The 22,841-nt window shown below is 46.1% G+C and overlaps 9 protein-coding genes and 1 non-coding gene across 10 annotated transcripts; 6 read left to right on the top strand and 4 right to left on the bottom strand.

The window, feature by feature from the left end:
- Window positions 1-629: 629 nt before the first annotated feature.
- E1B28_006991 (uncharacterized protein) lies at window positions 630-947 on the top strand (the record flags this gene model as incomplete). Its single annotated transcript, XM_043151698.1, has 1 exon — window positions 630-947. The coding sequence occupies one exon, from the start codon at window positions 630-632 to the stop codon at window positions 945-947; it is 318 nt and encodes a 105-aa protein (XP_043009778.1).
- A 154-nt stretch (window positions 948-1,101) lies between these two features.
- E1B28_006990 (uncharacterized protein) lies at window positions 1,102-2,408 on the bottom strand (the record flags this gene model as incomplete). Its single annotated transcript, XM_043151697.1, has 6 exons — window positions 1,102-1,338; window positions 1,400-1,574; window positions 1,651-1,801; window positions 1,861-1,939; window positions 2,000-2,277; window positions 2,339-2,408. 6 exons carry the CDS (start codon window positions 2,406-2,408, stop codon window positions 1,102-1,104), a joined length of 990 nt encoding a protein of 329 aa, XP_043009777.1.
- Window positions 2,409-4,582: 2,174 nt separating this feature from the next.
- Window positions 4,583-6,836, top strand: E1B28_006989 (uncharacterized protein). Its single transcript, XM_043151696.1, has 3 exons — window positions 4,583-4,620; window positions 4,682-4,913; window positions 4,974-6,836. The coding sequence occupies exon 3, from the start codon at window positions 4,983-4,985 to the stop codon at window positions 6,684-6,686; it is 1,704 nt and encodes a 567-aa protein (XP_043009776.1). The 5' UTR covers window positions 4,583-4,620; window positions 4,682-4,913; window positions 4,974-4,982; the 3' UTR covers window positions 6,687-6,836.
- Window positions 6,837-7,199: 363 nt separating this feature from the next.
- E1B28_006988 (uncharacterized protein) lies at window positions 7,200-9,104 on the bottom strand. Its single transcript, XM_043151695.1, has 12 exons — window positions 8,713-9,104; window positions 8,614-8,636; window positions 8,493-8,548; window positions 8,427-8,438; window positions 8,251-8,370; window positions 8,168-8,194; window positions 8,058-8,105; window positions 7,917-7,992; window positions 7,730-7,836; window positions 7,663-7,672; window positions 7,474-7,594; window positions 7,200-7,398 (listed from the first exon to the last, which is right to left on the bottom strand). Exons 1-12 carry the CDS (start codon window positions 8,842-8,844, stop codon window positions 7,381-7,383), a joined length of 750 nt encoding a protein of 249 aa, XP_043009775.1. The 5' UTR covers window positions 8,845-9,104; the 3' UTR covers window positions 7,200-7,380.
- Window positions 9,105-10,102: 998 nt separating this feature from the next.
- Window positions 10,103-10,195, top strand: E1B28_006987. The gene has a single exon. It is a non-coding gene; the product is annotated as a tRNA-Cys (tRNA).
- Window positions 10,196-10,277: 82 nt separating this feature from the next.
- E1B28_006986 (uncharacterized protein) lies at window positions 10,278-11,636 on the bottom strand. Its single transcript, XM_043151694.1, has 5 exons — window positions 11,425-11,636; window positions 11,003-11,362; window positions 10,546-10,946; window positions 10,369-10,476; window positions 10,278-10,305 (listed from the first exon to the last, which is right to left on the bottom strand). The coding sequence occupies exons 2-3, from the start codon at window positions 11,282-11,284 to the stop codon at window positions 10,761-10,763; spliced, it is 468 nt and encodes a 155-aa protein (XP_043009774.1). The 5' UTR covers window positions 11,285-11,362; window positions 11,425-11,636; the 3' UTR covers window positions 10,278-10,305; window positions 10,369-10,476; window positions 10,546-10,760.
- Window positions 11,637-12,684: 1,048 nt separating this feature from the next.
- On the top strand, window positions 12,685-13,531 carry E1B28_006985 (uncharacterized protein; the record flags this gene model as incomplete). The annotated part of the gene is made up of 2 exons (XM_043151693.1): window positions 12,685-12,961; window positions 13,026-13,531. 2 exons carry the CDS (start codon window positions 12,685-12,687, stop codon window positions 13,529-13,531), a joined length of 783 nt encoding a protein of 260 aa, XP_043009773.1.
- Window positions 13,532-14,250: 719 nt separating this feature from the next.
- On the top strand, window positions 14,251-18,179 carry E1B28_006984 (uncharacterized protein; the record flags this gene model as incomplete). Its single annotated transcript, XM_043151692.1, has 7 exons — window positions 14,251-14,514; window positions 14,582-14,789; window positions 14,846-15,129; window positions 15,196-16,101; window positions 16,152-16,886; window positions 16,942-17,683; window positions 17,737-18,179. The coding sequence occupies 7 exons, from the start codon at window positions 14,251-14,253 to the stop codon at window positions 18,177-18,179; spliced, it is 3,582 nt and encodes a 1,193-aa protein (XP_043009772.1).
- A 910-nt stretch (window positions 18,180-19,089) lies between these two features.
- On the top strand, window positions 19,090-20,088 carry E1B28_006983 (uncharacterized protein). The gene is made up of 3 exons (XM_043151691.1): window positions 19,090-19,228; window positions 19,284-19,731; window positions 19,784-20,088. Exons 1-3 carry the CDS (start codon window positions 19,151-19,153, stop codon window positions 19,834-19,836), a joined length of 579 nt encoding a protein of 192 aa, XP_043009771.1. The 5' UTR covers window positions 19,090-19,150; the 3' UTR covers window positions 19,837-20,088.
- Window positions 20,089-20,569: 481 nt separating this feature from the next.
- On the bottom strand, window positions 20,570-22,831 carry E1B28_006982 (uncharacterized protein). Its single transcript, XM_043151690.1, has 8 exons — window positions 22,593-22,831; window positions 22,090-22,516; window positions 21,948-22,031; window positions 21,831-21,890; window positions 21,703-21,774; window positions 21,558-21,650; window positions 20,944-21,503; window positions 20,570-20,891 (listed from the first exon to the last, which is right to left on the bottom strand). Exons 1-8 carry the CDS (start codon window positions 22,617-22,619, stop codon window positions 20,607-20,609), a joined length of 1,608 nt encoding a protein of 535 aa, XP_043009770.1. The 5' UTR covers window positions 22,620-22,831; the 3' UTR covers window positions 20,570-20,606.
- Window positions 22,832-22,841: the final 10 nt, after the last annotated feature.

The following is a 22,841-nucleotide window of genomic DNA, read 5'->3' as shown; positions in this document are numbered from 1 at the left end:
GTACAAACTTCAAGCTTCAGATACCACCAGTTAACGTCCGCCCCCTTCCGATCTCATCTTCATCCATACTTGTGGACAGGTTACCAAAACCGCTTGGATGTCGGTGATTTACTCCGTCCCAACTCCTCAAACTTCCCTCCCTAGTCGATTTCGAGTTATGTGCCATGGGAAAAGGCAACGTTCGGCTCGTTTCGGATTTGCCACTTTCTAGCATCCTCGACTCAAACTGCGAACACGAATCCCCCTGTCTTTCTACATTTATCTCATTCTTTCCACCTGGATGATAGATCATCAACCTTGATTCCGACGCCACAATAAACAATAACAATATTCTCACAGCAGCCTCGGCAGCCAGAAATTAGAATCAGACGACAAGACTTCGAAATCCATTTTCATAGCTCTCACGAGGCCTCGGGGCCGGAAGGGGAATCGGGGAACTATCATACTGAGCTGTAGCCTGTGCCTCCAACGCCATCTTAACGGTGGATTCCATCAGTAAAACTTTGGGACCTGGGAGGGCCTCATCTGATCCTTCAGCTGTGGCGGAGATACTGGAATATCTCAGGCAACATGGCATGGGCGTCGAGATAAAAGATGTGATAGGTGACCGGTGACTGTTAGCGGAAGGAATGATACACTGTACAGTACAGTGTACAGTTATACCACTCGATCACACATGGGTCATGGATCTTACCACTCCAGTGACTCCACTATCATATTCCTGGCCAGTGTTGTATGATTTGATTTTTCTACTTTCGGTGTTGATCATGATTCATCGCGAAGATAGATGGATGGATGGACATCTAATCACACGAAGAGCCGGATCTCCTCACGAGCTTCGACCAGGTTCCGCGAAGGTGGATGGACATCTAATCGCGCGAAGAATCGGATCTCCTCACGAACTTCGACCAGGTTTCGTCGAAAAGTTGCTGAATGAGCATTTTTAACTATTCGGGTGGGAAAAGGTAATAGCTAGAGGCGTACCAAAATTCAGATACCATTACCACGATCAAATAGTACTGAGTACATGATATGTACATTGAAATAATTTAAATTTCACCGTCACACGGGTGACGGTAGATCCTAGCTTCCCTGAACCTCCTAAACCTTCAGGGTTCCAGCGTCCTTTTCAACATGGTCATCTGAATCGGGATTTGAATTCACGCCAAAGGTTGAAATCATAGTCCGGGTCGCAAATCGAGGGCGCGACTCCAACGCGACTGACGCCGTAGTAGTACTACCACTACCACCTGACGCTGCACGAGTCTGTGCAGAATTCAAGTCATTAGAGGTCAATCCCAAACTCGTCATGATAATGATCATGGTCGGTACAATTGCCTAGGAATTGGGAGACCATGTTTAGCCGCTACACGGGGTGAGAAAAAAAAAGGGTTCTTACCGTCAATTGAGCGATCGGATCGTATACAATATAAAATGCGTTACTCCCCAAAAAGTATAAGGTAATTTCAACGATGAGCGCCGTTGAATATATGGATCCCGATTCAATGATCAAGATGAGCACTCGTTGGTAATTGACAAAGGTTTTTGTACTCGAAAATTGACGACCGAGATACCTGTCAAAAAAAAAACGAGTTTGAAAGATTCAGTCAAACTCGGGCGAAACGGAGAAAGGAAAAAAAAACAACCAACCAAATTCTGAGGGCGATGAGAGAAGTGACGACAACGTTCGTAACGAGTGATAAGGAAAAGAGAGACCCGTTCCATCTCTCCAACTCGTCTTGGAAGGCACTGTGGATATGCTTTGCCTCTGCAAAGATGACGGACTGCCCAAATCCGCATACTGGATCGATCAATGAGCATGAGCAAAATAAACATTGACTAGACAGCTAAGTTACATACCCGCGGAGGCAGTAATCAGGAGGATAGGAAGCGCTGAGGCGATGAGACTCCTTCCCCAGACATGATAGCATCTCCACACCTAGTTGAGTAGTTCGTTTTTAGTATGGAGAATTCAGTATCCCGATGAAATAACGCCTACCATGATGCTATCTCCCAAGACCGAGTTCACCGTATGAATCGTCACCTTAGCGACGTTCGCAGGGACCGATACATCTGAGAAGAACCCTCCAGGTCCTCCAGGCAAGTCCCTCAAGACGATGAATCCCTCGATCAGTCGCTGGAATCCCATCGAGACATGGATTGTCGAAAAGATGAACATCATAATCGCAACGGTGAAGATCACTGGCTGGATGGTCCTTGTCTTCCGTTTGTAACGAGCGATGAAGAGATACGAAAAGAACAGAGACAGGTTGACTCCTACTCGTTCAACGGTCGATTAAAACGTGTCAAGAGGAGATTGATCACTAAATTTACCCACCGTAGAAGAGAGTCTCAAGCCATATCGCTGTGAGATAGGCCTTGTCCAGAGGTATAGGCGTTGGGGCCATGGCGGTAGAAGGAAACAAGGGGAGCTATGGAAGCCAATTGACTTTAAACTTTATATTGCTCGGAGGGGAGCTGCGAATAAGCGTGCTCAGGGCTCCATTGACGTTATTCGCAAGCCCGTTTCATGTGGTTTCTGATTTCTAAAATTTGCGTCCCTGCCGCTTGAATATAAATAGCTTAGTCAAGCTACAGGTGGAGAGATTAAAGGGAGCGCGAACCTTGGGCGCAGCGATCCTCGGAGTCCATTAATATTCATGGCTTCTATATCAACTGATGTTGCTGCTAATGGTCATTCAGAGACGTCAGTGTTCATCATTCAAAGAAACGAAGGAACCGTCTTGATACCAACCAGCCTATAGGAAAGCATCTCGACGACTCACGAGGCCAGAATATCTGGAGGCTCAGCGCTCAGCGCTGGAACGAATACACTGGGCAGGCTACTTCTGGTTATACCGTACGGGACTTTCGTCAGTTACATATTGTGATGAAAGGGTGGGGTTGAACAAATACCGCATAATCGTTCGCAGGCACATAAATACGGGAGTGGTTCCCTCTCCTCGTGTTCAATTCGGCACGGTGTGAAGTGATGCGACGTGCTTCTAAGGGTTCAGATTGAGAGCGCTGCTTTGTTGCGTTTTTCTGCTCGAACGCCAAGTGGACGACATGAGCGTCTGGGAACGAGAACGGGATCAATAACGTACTTCTGTTTTTAAATCAGACGCCACGGATGGCTAGGTATGGAAACCATTGTGATTACTCCTTTAGCACGGAAACATTATAATTATCGAGTTAAGTTTTGCAGTAGCAAGAGGCTGAATATATAGAAATACCAAAGAACAGAAGAGCCAGCGTCCTATGAGACACCTTCTTTCTGGCCGGGATTCCTGTTCCGGAGAGATGAATCGTATGCGCATTCGCTACGGGGTGCTGAGGCTAGGGCTTTTTTCGCCGATGCTATTCAGTGGTCAAAACCTATTGCAATCGAGGTCTCTTAAACGTCCATGCGGGTTGGAAGAGGAGGGAGCCGTATCCGACATTGGAACCGGCGAGATTTCCCTTTGGGCCGCGTGTGAGAGCCAGACAAACGAATAAAGGTGCGTAAAGCTCTCCACCATTCCGGGAAAAAACGCTTCATGAGTTTCGTAACCTCCAAAGACTACCTATCCACTATATCCCTCAATGCCAAGTCGGAACCTGATAAGAACGAATTTATTTTCCAGAACCTTGGATCGAACCATTAGAAAGGTACCCAACCATCATCAGTCTCAACGACAATTACTAAGGGAGAAACGAGTGTCGCGAAAAGGCCACTATTGCTTGTACGTGACCGATGCTCTCTCTGAGAACTAGCCTCGACCAAGCCTCGACTCCCTATTACCTTCCACGATCGTAATGCTCCTGGAGATGAGAGGTTGGAAAAACAAAGTCAGAACCTGTTAGAAGAGAAACAAGAATAACTTCGGTACCTTCATTTGATGACCATCCATCATTCATTGTTCCTCCCCGAACATGATAAAGGTTTCTTGTTCGTAACTTTTTGGTGTCAATTGAAGCCGTTCCGGTGGTAGTAAATGGAAACTTCAATGCGAAACCGAACAAGACGATATTTCCCGTACACAGTAAAGTTCTGGCGCTGAACGTCACTGTAAAGGTAGCCATCAGATTTCTGAGCAATTGTCAGTAAAATCATAAGTAAACGAGCATGAGAAACACGTACCAGGCATTTCCAGAATTGAGGTGGTAGTTGAATGTTGACCTCAGGGCCTTCTCCTCAGCCCTTCTACATCTCGTCGTTTCTAACCAGAGTTTGTCCACCTTCAAGTGTACTGTGTCGCCGCTACCAGTGTGCACCTCTCTGCGTTGGATTTAATATTGGAGTTAGAGGATATTGGTATGGTCTGCGCTTTGTCATTGTTTGAAATCTTGAGATTGAGCAGCTGCTCCTGGAAGTTCGTGGGATAAATATCGAGGAGAGAAGTTGTAGGAGAGTCGGAATTTTGGGAATGAATATCCGACAGTACCGACTGGGATGGATCATGGCACTTGAGAAAGAACGATCGGGGACCAGGGCGTTTTGGTGCGTTTTGACTGAAGGGTTTGGTATGGGAGTGGTGCTTTGGTCTGATGCTTCCTTGCTTATATGTGATCCCCATAGAAGAAGGCTGGAGGCGCGTTGGCGCTTGGTCCTCAACCACCACCAAGATCACCATTACTGTACGGTGCATTCAACTGCCTTCTTCTCTTCTTATTCTACTCACTCGTACTTCATTTCAAGGAATTCATATCTCAACAAGATCCTTTGTTCGAGGAATTGTTGCGAACGGGATCCAGTGGCAACTTACTATCGTTTCAATCGGTGTGCCACTTCTTCGCCCAGCCGCATTACGCGATTCAGACCCAAATACATACTCATTATCAGCCACAGGAATTGAATTCTTGCTAGTGTTCCAGCTTGGAGGGAAGAAGATACAGCGCGGCGGATCTCAAGCAACGAGTGTGTCATTTAGGTACGCTACCAGTTCTTCTCTTGTCCGACCGAAGACTGAAGATAATAACTGTTCTTTCAGTAGACTACGATGTTTGGGGAACGCTTCGACGATATCTCGCCGGATCTTCAACGACCAATCTTGTGCCAAAGGTGTCAAAGTGTAACAGATGTCCCCGATGTTCGCCTATTCCGCACAGTCGAACCTCGATTTCTCCGTAACGACTACGTACCTTCCGTGGTTGAGATGTCGGAGTTGAAAGATGTGTTGGAGAAAGGAAACAGGGAGCTCAAGCGTTATGAAGAGGATATAGCAGTGTTGCGACAAACACTTGAGCGGTTGGAAAACACAAAGAGTGCTGTGGAGAACACGACCAGGCAGTGTCGGGCTGCCATTTCTGCGCAACGAAGGGTACCCGTGGAGATCTGGGAGATGATTTTCTCCATCATATGCTTGTCGCTTTGCGAATATTCATTCGACGTTGACTACTCGGATTCTCCTCTCCTTGGACTTCCTACCACCATTGTATCTCAAGTCTGCTTCCATTGGAGGACGATTGCTAAGTCATCGCTCAAGCTTTGGTCTTCCATCGACGTCAATCTCTCCAACCCGTCATATAACGTCGCTTTACCTCTTGAGGTCTATTTTTCGAACTCGAGGGATTATCCTTTGAAACTACGAATTGAAGGCGATGGACCTATCACAGCCTCGCCATACTGTGTGAATTTATGGAAATCATTATCCAGACACATGCACAGAAGCCGGGAACTTACCATGGCGATGGAGGACTGGGGAGATATTGGAGATCTCCCCCCTGTCCAACGACTGACCTTTCCTAATCTTGGATTCTATTGCGAAGAAATTACCCCGCCCGATGAATTAGTCTGGCCCTGGTTCTGGCAAGCCATTCGGAAGTCAACAAAACTCGCCGTGGTCTCTAGCTTCATCGTAAATCGTGTCTTACGTGCCATACCCTTTTCTCAGCTGACAAATTGGGACATTCATTGTATCGAATGTTGTGATGACGTGGATGACTTCCTCGATGTTGCACAGAGCTGTACGGCCCTCAAATCCCTTACGTTGTCGGACATCTTGAGCCATGATGTTCCCGATTTCCCTGTGGCTGCTCGAGAGGTCAAGCTACCCTCCCTTCGTCAATTATCAATCACGACCGATGTGGACGAGTACAGCTGGTTAGCCGCTATCTTTGGCTCCCTCGACATGCCCTCTCTCGAAACATGCGATATCAGCCATTATGCATGGCCTCTACCTTCTGAGTTACTCGACATGGTTCGACGATCCTCGACTTCGCTCAAACAGCTAAGGCTTACACTATTGGACGGATGGGATGCATGCTCATCAAGCGATCCACTTCTGCTTGATATCTTGCAAGCTGTTCCCAGATTGACTGATTTGGAGTTGGCCGTGGGCGAAGTGCCGATTGAGAAAATTCAGCCCTACACAGCATTTATCGACGACATGATCTCCGCCCTCCTTTCCAAATTCGAAGACGAACCTCCCGACTTTTTTCTCCCACAACTTCATTATTTCTCTCTCGTAGTTCCGTGTGCCACACTGAACACGGAACTTGTGAAGCGCGTATTGGAGGTGGTGTCTGCAAGGCAGGGTACATCCCATCCTTTGACGCAGTTTCACTTGGTGCGTCGTTCAGATTATGGGGACAAGTCGCAGTTCAAGCCGGAGAGATTTGTCATGGAACGAGAGTTGCTGGAAAGGATAAGGATGCTTGATGAGGGTCGTGTCAAGGTTGTTATTCAGGACGACGACCCTTGACCGCGTAATGTACATAGTAGCTTGGTTTTCGTCGTCAGGGAAGCGATTCGTCAATCGTAATATTATTTCAGATTTCAGATATAGTAGCTCCAAAGTTTGTATTATGTAGATCACTTTATTTTACAATATACATAGCCCCGTTTTATCCCCAGTTCACGGTTCAGTACCAGTGTCGACGGTAGCGCCGAAGTAATGCGCTCCGCAGCGGTCCCTCATTAAAGCTACAAACCACGCGATCTCTTTGTCGGTGTGGCCAAGCTAGGCTTCCAGTGGAATTCTATCCTTTTCCCCACTCTGGAAGTGACCAAATCTTCCTTCAAGGAAGGCTTCTGGATGACACATCCTTGCACCTTCCGAGTTTCAAGAGATCCTGAATCAGACGACATCGAGATCGGAGGGTGCGAGAAAGTCGCTGAAGCCTGGATAGGAAGGTGACTCGGAGCTCGAGTCGTTTACACGTTACGCGTAGCATCAACTTTATCAGTATCAGTCGCCGATTTCAGACTTGTTCACTTAACAAAAGAATAACAGGGTATTTGATTGTTCTCCGAGTATGAAACCAACAGACCAGTAGCAAATGCCAAAAAAACGTAGTCCTTCAAAAGTCTATGAAACGAGTGGAATGTTAAAAAACGGGTGGATATGTACTAGGTATATAATATATATGATAATGCTTCTGCCAGTGGTCTTGGGCTCAGCAATGCCAGCTTTCCTATAATGATAAAATACAAAATGAAAATGATTGAGTTCGAGCCTTTGAATGGACACGACCACGACTAGTACTCACATCCGGATAACCAGGTTCCCCAACGCTCTGATACGGGTCCATACCGAGGCATTCGGCTACTGTGACCATTCTGTAACCAGCCTCCCTAAGCTCTTTTACAACTTTCGGAATCACTTGATGTCTGTTGTTTGAGGAAATATTGAGCACCGCTGATCGAATTGCACAGTCAATAAGTAAGTCGTAGCTTACGCGGTGGATTCTGAAAATCTCACAATTAGAAAAAAAAAACCAGCTTAGAGGAGAACAGAACGCATACCAGAAGTTTCATGGTTGAGGGGCAAGATAGTACTCGGGTGTTGGTTAATCGTATCAGTGTAGGCACGGATAGTATCTGCAGGGGGTTTCTTATCACCGTCGCCAGCACTTGAGAAGGGTACACCGGGGGGTTACACATAGTTAGTAGGGGGGGTCAAATACGAATTATGACTCGGAACCCTACTCACTCGAAGTCCCATATTACTAAAGATTGACCACGGACAGAGGAGGCGGCTCTGACATTGTCGTTGTAGCTTCCGTAGGCTGTCATACGAGCACGAGCACGAGCACTGTCAGCGTTATATACCTCGAAGGCGAACAGTACTTACGAGGTCGCATGAACGCCGGAACGACACCAACAATCCGTTGGAGAGCCTCTAACAAGAGAAGGGAATGTCAGCCAGAGTATCGAGGAGATCTTGAATTGACCGAAACATACGTTCAACGCGCCACATTTCGTCGTGAACTGAAAAAGATCCATCAACACTTGCAAGAACGTCAACCCCAAAAAAAGATACAGACCTTCATCCCAGCTAAGCGTCGCTAAATCTGCATGTCGCCAGGTGTGGGAGGCTACTTGATGACCTTGATTATAAACATATCGTACGTCGTCCATAATGTTTTGATCGTAGATGCAATCCCCTGGTTTAGTTCAAGTTGAGTAGAAAGCTTCGTCTTTCATTACTTCGGAGACGTACAGTTGTTGCCATCTGATAGGAGGTTAGCGCAAGTATTATCGATACATGTGTTTGAACGTGACTTACTGTAGAAGAAAGTACCCTTTGCATCTTGTTGCGTCAACGTGTCGCTGATCTCGCGCCTGTTTCATGGGGACAAGTCAGTTGGGCTGTAGAGAGTACTGAGGAGGGTGTAGGGAAATCTCACGCGTAGATATAAGGACCGTCATCCTAGATGAAGAAGAAAAAAACACAAGTAAGCGTCTGACTCTCTCCACCACGCAAAGAAAAAAAACAATGGACGTACGAATGTGATGGCAACAGTGTTCGGCTCTGTACAACTCGAGAAAACTTGGGCTAACTGCCGTTTGGCGTGACGATGAACAGCAGAAACCGATAAACCGAAGGAGAGCAAGACGACGATGGAGGAGGTCTTCATCCTGACTTCAGTGGACCACAGGAAGCGTGCTGGAAAATTTCCAGACCTACACTTCCACCTTTTAAACCTCTACCAGGGCCGTTTGGCCCCTTGCAACGGGACGGGGCAACGATAACGTTTGAGATGAGATGCGTGGTCGTAAAGTTAAGCGAAATGGATGACTTCCCGTAAGGATGTGCAAATAATCTCCTTTCAAATAAAAGTTTTGATGTAAATTGGAAATTGGGAAATTGTCGAATTATTTGCAGATGCCTCCCGCAATGCTGGAAATTTGCATGAAGTGCTCGGATTTATCACACGTGTGGTAGCTCGCCAAGGGCGTAAGCGCGGACAAACTTCCATATCTGGGCTGGAAATCATGTGGACTCACCTCGCTTAACGAAATATTGCAGCAAAAACAGTTTAGAAAGGGGTCGCTAGGCCTTTCTAAATTCAAGAATTTAGAACATGCCCTGATGTTCAGATTCTGGTATTTGTTGCCAGGTATCACTCGCTTAACATATCGCCGATGATTTTCAGCGTTATTTGCAACGATATTTACAAATAATCCTTACGGGAAGTCATCCAATATTTGCCGAAAGAGGAGGAAGTTTCGGCGTCGAAACATGGAAACGTGAAAAAAAGTTGCTTTTCGTGAAGGAAATGAGGTAGAAGAAGTTGGAAAAAAAAGAGCAGATTCCTGCAGGCTCCCTAAGAGCATTCCTTCAGTGAAGATCGATAACTTTGTCGGGCGAAAAAGTCGTGCCATTATGTCATAACTTGCCTTTTTAAGCAAAACTTACCCTAACGTTCCGGCTGTCGGACACTCGGAGACCAATAGCCGTCGGAGGCACTTCGGGGAAACACCGTTCCACTACAGATTTCAGTGTCGTTTTTCAGCTGTTACCACAAACACAACTTCCTTGTATAGAGGCAGTGTTAGTGAATGCTACGAGTCTGATACTTTTTTCTCCTGCTAATAAGTAGGGTGACCCTCATTAGGCTCAAGAACACGGTGTAACGTCCGATGAGGCCGACGGTACCGGTAACCGGACATACAAACCCGATCAGGCGCATCGGCTATAACGGAGATTGAGCGGACGAGGTTTCTCTAGCTAGAGCCTGAGGGGAAGTAATGTAAACCGAGAGTCAAAAGAGGAAAATACAAAAAAATGAGAAACAGGACTCGTGGTACAGTTCCAAAAAGAAAGAGGAGAGAGCAAGGGCAAGAGTTTGTTAAACCGAGGCTGATGGACCATAATCTACGTTACTCCTGAATGGTTCGATGGCGTAGTTGCTTGTCGCATCTATCTACATGTCTTGGTCGATGTCTTCACACAGAAGGTCCCCAGTTCGAGCCTGGGTCAAACCAATCGGTAATAGTACGATGCATCACTTTTTTTACATTTGAATCGTTCCCTCAAATGTAGAATTTCACCAATTAACATAAATTAGTGGCTTAGTGGAGATCGATAGAGGCAGCTGTCATCAAGATTCAAGATTAGTGTAATCGAGTTAGGAGACAACAACGAGGCTTTGACGAACGAGAGCTCGAATCTAACCCTCACGATTACTGCCCATCAAAAGAGTCTTACTACATACCCATCCAATTCTCGTCGGTGAACGAGACTTTATACCATCTCACTCGATGTTCTTGTCAAAAGTTTACCCGCGACGTAGTCATGTTAGTGTTATTGTGTGACAGATCATCGAGCTACCCACCTTCACGCTCGTTGATAATAATCGAAGGAACCATACCATCTTCATACCAGCCAACCTATAGGAAAGCATCTCGCCGACCCACGAGGCCAGAATTTCCGGAGGCCGAGTGCTTAGCGCTGGAACAAATACGCTGGGCGGGCTACTTCTGGTTATACTGTACGAGAAAGTTTGTCAGTTACATATTGTGAGGAAAGGGTGGGGTTGAACATAATCTTTCACAGGCATATAAAGACGGGAGTGGTTCCCTCCTCGTGTTCAATTCGACACAGTGTGAAGTGATGCGACGTGCTTCTAGAGGTTCGGATTAAGAGCGCTGCTTGGTTGCGTTTTTCTGCTCGAACGCCAAGTGGACGACATGAGCGTCTGGAAACTCTATAATACGTGCGAGAGGTGTTTGATATCTATGGTCTGAGTAAGTCCACTACACTCGCTACTATGGATGGCGAGGCTAACTCACAGTAGAACACAGTTCGGTCTTCCATGAACGGGAAAATAAGGTCGACCGAGTGGCCTGGCCTCCGGGAAGGTAAACTCTCCATCGAAAGGAGTGCCAACAGCGGAACTGGAGTTGTCTAGCGCCAGAGTTCCGCTGTATTTGTCTGCTGATGGTCTTCAATAGCTCCAAGTTTGCACAAGAACCGATTTCGACGCCTGTGAATAGCATGTAGAAAGCATCACCGGAGGATGAAGCTGGGGGAGGCCGCGAAGCGAAATCCAGCTTTTGAAATATGCTCCTCATACCGCTTGACACCCTGTTCTTTTAATTGACACTTCTAGGTTCAAGAGTCTGAAATAGGGGGTATCGGCCTTCATTTGTCTGAATTGCAAATTTGCAAGGAAGTTCACCGTGAGCCGAAGCACTGTTGGCGGACAACATACCTGACACGACCACCCAACACAATATAAATTCTTCTTTGGTACATCAGATGTACACCCTCCAGACCCGAACGTCCTAATGAGAAAACGTTTTTCAGCCCAGGTCGTAAGTCTCAATTTCGGATGGATAGATCATAGGATTCAGAAAAACGGTCTCCAAAGGATCTTCTGCGGTAGTACCTGTGAACTGGTTCAAGAGTTGAGAGATAAATCCATCATGGACGAGTTTTTTTCAACTGTCGTAGTACGACCCCATCGTTCGCCGTCATGTGATGTTCGAAAAAGGAAGGTGATTACTAAGACTGCAGTGCCAGCTTCGAAGTTCTCTAAGTTGAGGTTGGCAAAAGCGGGAATTGAACCATTGACGTCAGAAAAATTTTAGCTGTGGTAACGATTTACCAACTGCACCATTATACCCATCTAAAATCGTATATCAACATTGGACTATATAGAGTAGATCCTTGGTACATCATACTGGGGGCTTTGCCCCCAGACCCCCTCATATAGCTTTGAATACCTAACCCCTACCCCTAACCGCTAACTAACCTAACCATTAAAACCTAACCGCTAACTAACCTAACTATTAACCAAACCCCCCTAACCACTAAACCTAACCAAAACCTGACCGCTAACCGAGAAAGCGCAGGGCGGCAGTCTTACTAATCACCACGTGATGACGAACGATGGGGTCGGACTGGCTACACCACCAAAACTGGCCTATGTCGTACAGATATGTGCTACTTTATATATGTCCCATAAACTCAATATATAATGAACATATGGTGACCATGCCGTAACCATGCCATAACACTTGCATAACACAGTCCAGCAAAGGGAATTTCTGGTGTCCCTTCTTCCTCCCGCTATGGAAATGGGTCCAAATAGCATATTTTACCTACCAAAGGTCAATGTATGCAACAGTAGGGTAGGAGGACCACTGGAAACATTTGTGCTGAGTTTTTATGGCATTGTCATGTGACTCTACATATCGTGAACATATGTGGAGACAGATGGTGATTATATAAAGTAGCACATATGTCAGCTATCTATTCAACTATTGGCGGTGTAAGACGTTTTTTGGTTCATGTCGTATGTCCGTGGAGGCTTATGCCCGATTTGGCATAAGCCATCCCGTAACCCGAGAGTTGCCAAATAAACAATGACAATACGGAACTGAGACTTTTTTCTACTATCGCATCCGCCCTGCAGTTACTCTAATACTCCTTTCCCTTAACTTAATCCCTTAACTTATTATCGTATATCATGCCTAATCCTTCTCACAACCAAAATCCGCAAAGAATCCTCGGAAAGCATGGTGGACGACGCGCAGGAGCTGGCCGGCCCCGAAAGAGACAAGAACCCGCCTCCACTACGTTTCAAACAAACGGCACTTCATCTGACTTGTCTCGAAGAATAACCAGGCACTCAGAGAATCAGAGTCAATCCAGAACCTCCGAACCGTCAACCTTCTTCTCAACACGGGAACCGCAAGGAACAACACGTCCATTTCAGGCTGGGCCGTCAAATATCAATCACCATGGTGCGTGAATACCAATTATCTTTATTTTGATTACTATTTTACTCACAAATCTATGTACCTTCAGCTTTTTTAAATAATTCTCATGAAGATATTCTTACGAAGGATGGGTTGGAGCATTTGGTGAAAGAGGTGAAAGAGGTTATGGACAACGATGAGTTTGCGGATGTTCGGATCGAAGAAGGACGTATAATAGATGAAAGTATCACTGAAAGCAATGAAGACTCGATCGAAAGTAACGCGACAGCTGCAGAGAGAGAAACGAGAGAATGTGAGGTGCAGAAATGCTCGTTAATCCACCAATATTTATTGGATTTTCGGAGTAAGATTGAACGGGAAATAGAGAAATCCGGTAGACCGCAGTGCTATGCGGATGGGCAGTTCCTTGTCCATCCACCCCATCCTGTTTTTGCTCTCCATAAAGCAGCTCGTACATCATTCTGCCCCGATCCTCTCTGTCTTCGCCCCGTCTTTGTGTGGCTCCCGGAACACCTACCCCATCATCCCGATAACTACAAGTGTGCATGTGGTGGCCGGCTAACACTGAATGGTAAGCAGTTGAATGGGCTCTGACTTATATTGAGTGTACGATGCTCATCGTATGATAGGATATAATGACGATCCTATAGCACGGCGTGTGCGAACAACAACTGGAACCGACTATTTCCTGTTTACCAACAGGTATATATGCGACTCGCGCCGTGTAAATAATCGTGGATGTGGGAAAAGTTATCAAGGTAGTGATCCCTTCATTCTCGGTCAACTTCCGAGATGGGTCCAGGAGGCCTTCCCGGGTGAGTTGATTGTGACATTACTATATGTATCTGCGAGCATCTGATAATGACCGGACCCATTACTACAGCATATCTAACTTCCCGTGGCGCAGTCGATTGTTGGAATATTTATTACATCTTCTCTTCTATCTCTACTTTTATGATTGTTACCACCATCCCATATGCACACCTCTTACTACTATCATTCCGCAGTTGACCACAGTCGTGCGCAGCAATCCGCAGCAGTACAGACCATACGGTCTTATCTATATTTACCTATTGGACTCAGTATATAAGATGTAGCTAGTCTACCTCAATAACCATCAGTTCTACTCTCTTCACCTGTAGTGAAGCCTCTGGTCATCTTTCCACCTGTAGTGGAAACCTCTTAGCTGCTAAGACTACCTGCTGTAGTCACTCTCAAGAATATCTCTTTATTCTTCTCACATCGATAAGCTTGTTATTGACCAGATGAAGTCATGCTTTGCAGGTCGTTTCGGGCCTGGGCCATTTTCAAAAATGCTTTATGAACTGCAAACACTTCAGCATAGTCGACGAGAGCTTATGTATCTCTCAGCTGCTGCAAGTTATGGTCTATCGGGATCTAGTCAGATTCCTGCCTTTCCTGCCTTTGATGATCAGATGAAATATGCTGGCACTTCTCCATCTGTTCAATATTTAAAGTGTATATGGACCGATTACCATGCAGCGGTCAAGATCTATTTGGATCGCATACAGGCTTCACTCTCGGGATTCAAACTTGCAGGTGATCACACCTTCCGAGTAAGTTGATGTCTATCTGACAGCAGTACTGAATATATGCCTGACAACAATTCATTCCTCACTAAAGATCATGAAGGCAATGGCTCGTTTGAAATCCGAGCCGATTTTCGGAGCACTTTTCTCTTTAGTAAATGAGTGGGAAGAAATACGAGCTCAAGCCATGGCTCTTACCAAGGGCTTTTCAATCCTCCCCGAAATGTTTAAACAGGTTAGTATTGGGCTGAAAGAGCACGGACACCAGCCAACGTCTCTGTACTTCTGTGATAACCCCCCAGGTAACAGAGTCAGCTTTCTATCTATATATAAATATCGGCTTAAATTCTTACTTTAGCTGAACGCGACTTTCATGAGCGGGTAACAGAATCCCTGAAGAAGGATGTCCAACATACTCCAGCAAAACAGACTATGGAACAGCTACCCGGTATCAAACTCCTAGCATCCGTCAAGTTCTTCAACAATGCTATGCTTATCAATGATGCATGTGATGAGACACTTCAAATTGCAGGAGGTTTAGCTTCTAATGAAACACTAACAGTGGCGTTATCAATCCGCCACAAAGCACAAACACTTTGGAGCATTCAGCTACGCATACGTGCAAAGATATTTGTATTTGAGGTAATATTTACAATTCCAAACCTGTCAGTATAATTCCATCTTTCTCAGGCTGACACCCGATTATAGGTTACCCATCTCACATCAAGTAGTGTTCCGGGCTCTCTCCGTGCTCTCCTAACTTCACCCCGTGTCGTGAAAGTGGGATTCGGTATTCGACAATCTATCAGCACCATTGCAGCTGCCTTCGAGATGCCTGACTTATTAGCCATGTTCCGTTCTCATAGTGACCTGTTTCTCGATCTTGGACAGCTCGCAAAGGTCAAAGGAGCAGTTCAGGATCCAGCCATTCCACTTTGTGACCTTGTGCAAGCAGTACTGAAAAGGCAGCTACCTGTGTCATCAAATATTGCCTCCAGATCCACCGAAACGCAGACGTCAAATCAATCGGTACTATGGGTTGACACTGCAGCCATAGAGGTCGAAGGTGTTTGGCAGGTTTATTTATCGTTGTCCCAGCATCGCTCGGTTGGGTTGCAGCTTTCTCCAGCAGAAATCAAGATTGGTCAACTGGTTACGCTGGTTGCAGCTTGTAAGGAGGTTGCCGAAGGGGTAGTACTTGACCATAATGGCTCTATCGACGTGGTCATGGATAATACCGGCACACAAACGACGCTCAAAATCACCCCCGCATACACTCTTATTCAGATAAACCGAGTCCTTGTTCCTGGCTCACTTGTCAGCAAGCACAAGCAAACCATACAGTGGATTTCTGACCATGGCGGGAAAGCTGTTGTACAGACTCGTACCTTGCGCACTCGACCGGTTATTCCTCCTCTACCGGTAAATCCACAATCAACCTCTATTCTTGGCATTCCTGCTCCACCTACCTCTCCTGCTGAGTCTGAAACAATTGTGGATATTGGACCGTCTCAAGATCTTCTCCAGCGCTCCAGTCGTAATCTAGAAATGGAAGAAGAAGAGTCCGATATAGAAGACTCGGGTGGGGAAACAGATGTAGATTCAGATGACATCGTAAGTATTGCCTGATTTCTAAACTTGCATTCTGAATTTTGATACGCTAGATGGAGGCAAAGCTTGATGAAAATGACTCTGAATCAGAATCACTCACATCCGAGGAGCTCATCATTGACTCATTGCGGAGCGCGAGGGATCTTCTCACTCAAGCAAGTCATGATAATGAAACAGCTTGCCCAAACCTTGCCACACGTGTTCTTGATGACGCATTTCATTTCATGGATCGCCTTCTCAAAACACTTTCAAAAAAACATACAGCCTTCAAAGAGTTTGCACATCAACTCAGCGAAACAATTTTTGTACGGGATGCAGAAGACTTGAAGCGAGTCAAGGAGTTTCTGGATACAAAAGGGATACCGTGGGACTATGTTGTCCGTGCAAAAAAAACCTGGCTGAATCGTCATGTCCGCCGCTATATACCTCCCCCTGAGAAACTTGGAGCTGATCTAACTCGTCTCTTCGAGGGCTTTAAGAACATTGCCTGTAGCTCGGACCGCAAGAAAGGCCGGGGCCGATTCTTCTCCAAGGAATCTATCAAAACTTCAGAGTCGCTATTGGAAACTGTCCGACGTGGGTTTCTTTCGGACCCCCCAGGAATTCCTTTGTACTATATCATTGGTTGGGATCGTGACCACCTTCCAGTGTACCGCACAATTCGAGGAACAAACTCGATTGAGGGTGGAGTTCACATGTTGATTCGCCGGATTTTTGGTTCTCTAAAAGCATCACCTGAACTTGCAGTTGCGCTTCTGAGCAATTGGGTTCTCCGCCGGAATCAACGGGTATGTGATTATTCACATTTGATGTTAGGCCTTATATTCAACATATAATATTCAGGTTGGCCATTTCAATCGCACCGGCAAGAAGTGGACAAGTCATTTTGACATCTGGATGCTAGATGAAATCACCGAGTTAGCAATCTCTCGCAATGTACTTCCCTCATTTCGGCTCCCTCGTATGCTTGCTACTCGTATTGCAACTTCGGAATCTTTTTGTGTCATCCCCATTCCATCCAGGCTTGCACAAGAATACAACATTACTAAACTTCCAGCTCGGCGAATTGAAGGCATACCTCACCATCATGACACTCCAGTCCATATGCTTACTCGACTCTCCACAAAAGTCACAAGCCCCTACCGCTATCTTCAGTTGACCCAGCAAACCGTGTATCCAGTGCTCCCGGTACATACTCATGCCGAGTATAAAGAGTTCAAGCGCTTAGTGGTCGTAGCATTTGAAGCAATCCGCACAAATCGTTCTTCTGCTCCACCCAGTCAAGCATGGAAGAACATCAATTTCATTCAATTTGCGAAGATTTGGAACTCAAAGGTCGACGCACAAGACCCTACAGTCACAGATCCAAACCAGAGATTGTATTACAAGCTTCCAGAACAACTCCTACGCCATCATAAGAAGCTCCTGGAATGGCAGGCATCCAGGGCAACAATATCACTTGGTTCCAACGCTATAATGATACAGGGCCACATAGATCATCTACTAGATCCCGAGCGAGTTTCCCGAGTCCTTCCTGCAATTCCCCTCGAAGATTCTGACAAAAGTCCTGATCCGACAACTGACGGTAAGTAAATCATATTGTTCCCAAGCTAGTTCTGTATACTGACCTTACTTCAGGTATTCGTGGACTCGACCTTACATCATTCGACCCAATGGCCCTTCTACAGCACGACACAGATGGTAACAATTACTACGATGCCGAGTTCAGCACAATCGAGGGCCGAGAATCCCCGGTCATCATATCAGCAAATCACGATGGACCGGACATGCAAGACCACCTACCTGCTACTAGCCAGTTGCCGAGAACTACTATGGCTTCAGTACAGAGTACTCTTTCATTTATAGTTGCTCCTCCAGGGTCTAGTGGGTCTTCAGTGATCGAGAAACCACGCCTCGAGAATTCCGGAGAACAGAAGAAGCGCGAGAGGGAGTGTATGGTTTGTCGAGCACATAATTGCCCAAGGGTAGCGACTTGCAAAGGGAAGGGGGGTCGTGACTTGTGTTATAAGGGTGTTTGCAAACATCCGAATATTGGAGGACAGCGGATCCGTCGTAAATAATGAGTTTGTATGTCGAATTAACCGGACTGAACAAGTATTGAATCTTGAAGATTTTGAGAGTATGACGGGTATAGATAGACAAAAGTACTCACTAAGTTTAAGACCCTACGAGTGACAGCTGCCTCCCATAGCTGGCTGTCGAGGAGGGCAAGATGGGCAGTCGCATCCGTGACGCGTGTCACGGCTATGATGAGGAGCAAAACTCTATGTATATTGAAGGCAGGCCCGTGTCTGTGGTAAAAAATGATATCCGATATGTGAAAAGAATAAACAGGCATTCTAATGGATAGTTACGCACCAGTAAGCTCACTCGTTCCATACTCCACTCCAAGTTCCTTCATCTCGAGGCATAGCATCCGACTGGAAACAGCTAAAAATTGAGATCTTGAGATTTGGGGAGATATTGACGAGTGCTGAGTGCAAGTGTCTTGCGGCCTGAGGACGTGAAAGGCAGGCAGGATGGAGGAAACAGATAACGGGCTGCGAGGGGACGCGTGTACATCTGAGCGCCTACTACGCTGCCAAAATTGGTGAGATGACTCATTTACGGTCATGTCATCTTGAAAACGATTGGTCAAAGGCTTAAGTCAAACAAGGCAAGAGCTCAAAGCGGCATAAGCCTTGCCGCAACTTGAAATCGGGCTCTGTACCAGATCCGGTCTTGAATTCGATACGTCAATTCATCAAAATTTGAACGTGGTGTGAATTTCCGGGCGAAATCTATCAGGCACAGGGTCTATGATATACAAGGTAAGTCTCTCTCTTCTCTCTTTCCTCTTTCCCTCCTTAACTTGAAAAAACTTGATTTCTGTCGATTTCTCCACAGACATACGCCATAAGCCCGTTTTTTTCTGTGAAAAAAAAACTGCGTGAACAAACACGTGGTCACACGTGGTCGTGTATAAATGTCTCTGGCTTTCCCTCATCCTCTAATAAACTAGTATGCGTGTGCGCCAATTTCTCTCCCCACAATGACTACTTCTCTTTCACACAAACTCCAAAACATGAACCTGAAAGAGACGAAGGAAGAGCTAGGTCCACCTGAAGGTGTACGTCCGTCGCTCATCCTTCACAATCAACGTTATCTGACGATTTTCCCACTAGCACCTCACTCTCCGTTACATGATGAAACACGAGCCTTTCGAAACCCTTCCCTTCGAATACTTCCCCTGGAAGGAAGTTGATCACTATCCACCGATTTTCGACTATGGCGTCGCCCTTACTACAGAAGAAGTCCGTGATTATGCTCGTCGGGAAGTTTTTGTTGAGGGGGACAAACCTCCTGGTGATTTCTGTGATGTTCTCCATGGTATCCAAGGGAAGTTGAATAACGAATTCGGACTGAAGCCTGGAGGGAGGATTGTTATTGGCGTTCCCTACACAAAGATGGACAACGTGGTTTTATTCAAGTTCATCGACAACTATATGTGTCTGTTGTCAGACGAAAAGGTGGACCTGGTTGCTGATGGGCTGGAGAAAGCATTTGGGAAGGCGCCGCAGTGGTTTTTGAGTCATAATAATGAGCGCTTCAAAAAGAATTATAATGTTCCGGGTGTGTTCTCTGGCTTAGGTTGATTTGCTCTGCTCACGCCCGTCACCTGTAGACTGGAAAATTGATAGATGGGAGGCACAATTAAAGAAAGAAGGAAAATTCTGATCCACCATATATCTAATTACCCGCTCTATTCCTTTTCGATCCGCTTTGAACCGATCAAGTACTGCTCCGCCACCGTCGCACAAACACGATAGAGCAACGGGTCACTGTGATGTCCAACACTGAGTGGTATGAATTTGCACTCCACTACTTCCTCTTAACCTTTCTATACACATTCTTGAATAAGACGCGCCATTGCTTCCCCAGCCTTATCTTGACAAATGAAGTATATACAAACATGATGATGGTGCTCACTCGGCGCGTTCGGAAATCAGCTCGCCTCTGGATGTCGAAGCTAGCAGTGATCTGGTTGACCACGTCCATGTTGCCCGTGTCAACGAGTTGCGCGTTTAGCGTTAACGTTCTAGCATTCAGCAAGATATTCCTCTACGTAAACGACTGCAGTTCGGAAAATTGGGACAGAGCATAATGATCATAATATGTAGAGTACAAAAAGCGAGTATGTATGTCGCTCGGAACCCTTGAATGTCACACAAGTAGACTGCGACAGTATGTGAAAATCAACCGCCGCAGCTGCGAAGGACTCGATTCAACAACTAGAACGTCTGGTTCACCGTCAATGCAGAAGTTATGACTGTAAAAGTAAATACAATAAACAAACACAAGTCTCGAGGATAATTAATAAAGCGACGTCGAGGGGAGCATGGAAGAGAACAAGAGATGCGTTGGAGAATGAATTCGGGAAAGATGCAAGAAGGAGTTTTACTCAGACTGCGTATTTGGAACTCCTAAAGATGGTAGTATGAAGATACTTAGTGCTTTCGGCGTACGTTTCGGTGCTGACTGGGGGACGGTGGTGGCATGTCGTCATCCTCAGGCTGGCCGCGTTTCGTTCTTAGCCGCATCGTGAAGTTATGGCCGACTGCGGCAAGCTTGCGACCGCGAAGTTGAAATGCCGGGGACAGTTCTTCCTCCTTCTTTGGGGTATTTGTGCCCCAAGCATCCTCATCGTTTTGATGAGGGGTTGAAGGTTCAAAAAACTCGCGGTTATGGGTCCGAGTCTTGTACCATTCATCAATGATTTCTTGTCCTTCTTCCTGCAATTGATTGTTCAGGAAATGTGGAAAAGCGAATGCACCGGAAGCATACCAAACGATCTATATCTGGCTGGGCATCTGTCATTTGAAAGGAGAAAATTGATTCCTGACGGAATCCAACCCCATGCTCAACTAGGGATAGCTTTAGACCGGTCCGCCAGGCGTTGCTCAGGTGTGGATTGTCCTTGTTCAGTGGGACCTCGAAAACTGGTTGGTGGTACATTACAAAATGTGGGTTCCGAGTCGTACGCGGAGTATTGTCGGGGCTTGGTGGGAATAATTCTAGTAAAATGTCGTCCGTAAGCTTGTCGGAGTCGTATTCAACTTGTCCCTCGGCCACGATTTTCTTTTTTGCCACGTGAATACCATGCTCCTTGAGGATAACATCGAGGCGTTTTGGCCGTTGGAACTTGAGCATTGAGAAGTAGATGCCACAAATGAAATAAACGTGTAGCACTTGCTGGAGTTTGTGACAAGCAAAAACGCACGTCGCCTGCTTAAAGAGTTGAGAGACAGCCTTGGAGAGTTCAGTTATCAATGTTGGTAAACATGAAGCCTTGTTGGACCAATCAAGCATGATTCGCTGAATGCCAGTGATATGATCATCCTCATCTGGAGCAAATTCATTCAGGTCTAAGCACGAAGAATTTTGGAATGCCTACTCACCGTCAATTACTGTCAATGGGCTGGAGCCAAACACTGCCAGTGACTCTGAGGTCCGGGTCGGTGGTGTTAATGGAGCGGCTTCTTGGTCGGAAACTAGTAAGAGAAACTTGGAAACTTGAAAAAAATCAATAATTCTATAACTCACCGTCCGTCAACGGGCTGGAGCCAAACCACACTGGTGATTGTGTGGTGGCCGGTGGCGTGGACGGAACAGATTCTTGGTCGGAAAAGTTAAGTCAGAAGCCAACTGGCATCATTATTTCATAAACTCACCGTCCATCATCGGGCTGGAGCCAAAGCGCGCCTTTGAATCCTTGGTGGACGGAGTAAATCCTTGATCAGAAATCGTAAATCAGATAAGCGGAAAGAATCCAACGTAAGACTCCTCACCGCCCGCCGCTTCTGAATCTTGTGTCGTTTTGGGTGTTGAGAAACCTGATTCCTTAGTCTGAGGGGGTGTGAATGGCATAATGTCTAGGTTTGGAAGGCTTTGTCAAGGAGGGACAATACTATAGACAACTAGAGGACCTACTCTTAGTACTGGAAGTTTTCGGAGGTAAATTTTCCAACCCTCCCTTCAATGGTTTTATCTCCATAGAGGCGAGGACCAGTTCTGCAACCGGAACACCGAGTTCCGTAATGAAATTGTACAATATCCACATAATATCAGGAATGCAGCTGGTTATACTGGTAACAGGCATTATTTGAGAGAGATCGTAGGGTAGTATGGGGATTTGTGGAGAAGTGAGGACGCCATTTCCGTATTTTGGAGAATTTATCTCGAAAACGAATGTGAGTGGGGCAAACATGGTGCCGAACAAAGTATAGAGGTGCGCTTCAATATACTGCCGGGACTCTGCAACCTTTAGCGCGCGTCCAAGGTGGAAACTTAGGGACTCGCGATCGGTCGGCTGCATGGTAACGCCAATAGTCCCCGGCTGGCTGGAACCTGTTGGCGTCTACCGTAGAAATTCCGAGATTTAAGAAGCAGTCGAGTTAGTATGCAGGACCACCGTGAATGAAATGTCGACGTACCTCATTCAATGAACCACCTCCGGACATTTTGCAAGAGGCTTGACTGATGACTTGAGGGAGGAGAAAGACTCAAGAGGGAGGAGCTGCAGCCTGCTCCTTGAACAAACCAAAAGCGTGGAACGTACGGTATTTAGGCTTTATAGCGACACGCCCCAAATTGCCACATTATGGAAAGAGGGTGGTGTTGTTATTGTTCTCCAAAAACATCGTTCAAAAGAACAACAATGTAGGGAGAATATAGGGCCATCA

Source organism: Marasmius oreades, chromosome 4 (assembly GCF_018924745.1).
Source record: "Marasmius oreades isolate 03SP1 chromosome 4, whole genome shotgun sequence".
NCBI lineage: Eukaryota > Fungi > Basidiomycota > Agaricomycetes > Agaricales > Marasmiaceae > Marasmius > Marasmius oreades.
This window is presented reverse-complemented; position numbering and strand designations above follow the sequence as displayed.

Excerpts from the sequence above, each read along its gene's own strand:
- E1B28_006989 (XM_043151696.1), top strand. The coding sequence starts at position 4,983 with ATGTTTGGGGAACGCTTCGACGATATCTCGCCGGATCTTCAACGACCA.
- E1B28_006988 (XM_043151695.1), bottom strand. The coding sequence starts at position 8,844 with ATGAAGACCTCCTCCATCGTCGTCTTGCTCTCCTTCGGTTTATCGGTT. Across the intron at positions 8,549-8,613 it reads GACGGTCCTTATATCTACGC|GCGCGAGATCAGCGACACGT; the intron begins GTGAGATTTCCC and ends CCCATGAAACAG. Across the intron at positions 8,106-8,167 it reads CGAAATGTGGCGCGTTGAAC|AGGCTCTCCAACGGATTGTT; the intron begins GTATGTTTCGGT and ends TTCTCTTGTTAG.
- E1B28_006986 (XM_043151694.1), bottom strand. The coding sequence starts at position 11,284 with ATGAGGAGCATATTTCAAAAGCTGGATTTCGCTTCGCGGCCTCCCCCA. Across the intron at positions 10,947-11,002 it reads AGACCGAACTGTGTTCTACT|ATATCAAACACCTCTCGCAC; the intron begins GTGAGTTAGCCT and ends CTCAGACCATAG.
- E1B28_006983 (XM_043151691.1), top strand. The coding sequence starts at position 19,151 with ATGACTACTTCTCTTTCACACAAACTCCAAAACATGAACCTGAAAGAG. Across the intron at positions 19,229-19,283 it reads AGCTAGGTCCACCTGAAGGT|CACCTCACTCTCCGTTACAT; the intron begins GTACGTCCGTCG and ends TTTTCCCACTAG. Across the intron at positions 19,732-19,783 it reads AAAGAATTATAATGTTCCGG|ACTGGAAAATTGATAGATGG; the intron begins GTGTGTTCTCTG and ends CGTCACCTGTAG.
- E1B28_006982 (XM_043151690.1), bottom strand. The coding sequence starts at position 22,619 with ATGTCCGGAGGTGGTTCATTGAATGAG. Across the intron at positions 22,517-22,592 it reads GAGGTGGTTCATTGAATGAG|ACGCCAACAGGTTCCAGCCA; the intron begins GTACGTCGACAT and ends TTTCTACGGTAG. Across the intron at positions 20,892-20,943 it reads AGCCAGATATAGATCGTTTG|GAAGAAGGACAAGAAATCAT; the intron begins GTATGCTTCCGG and ends AATCAATTGCAG.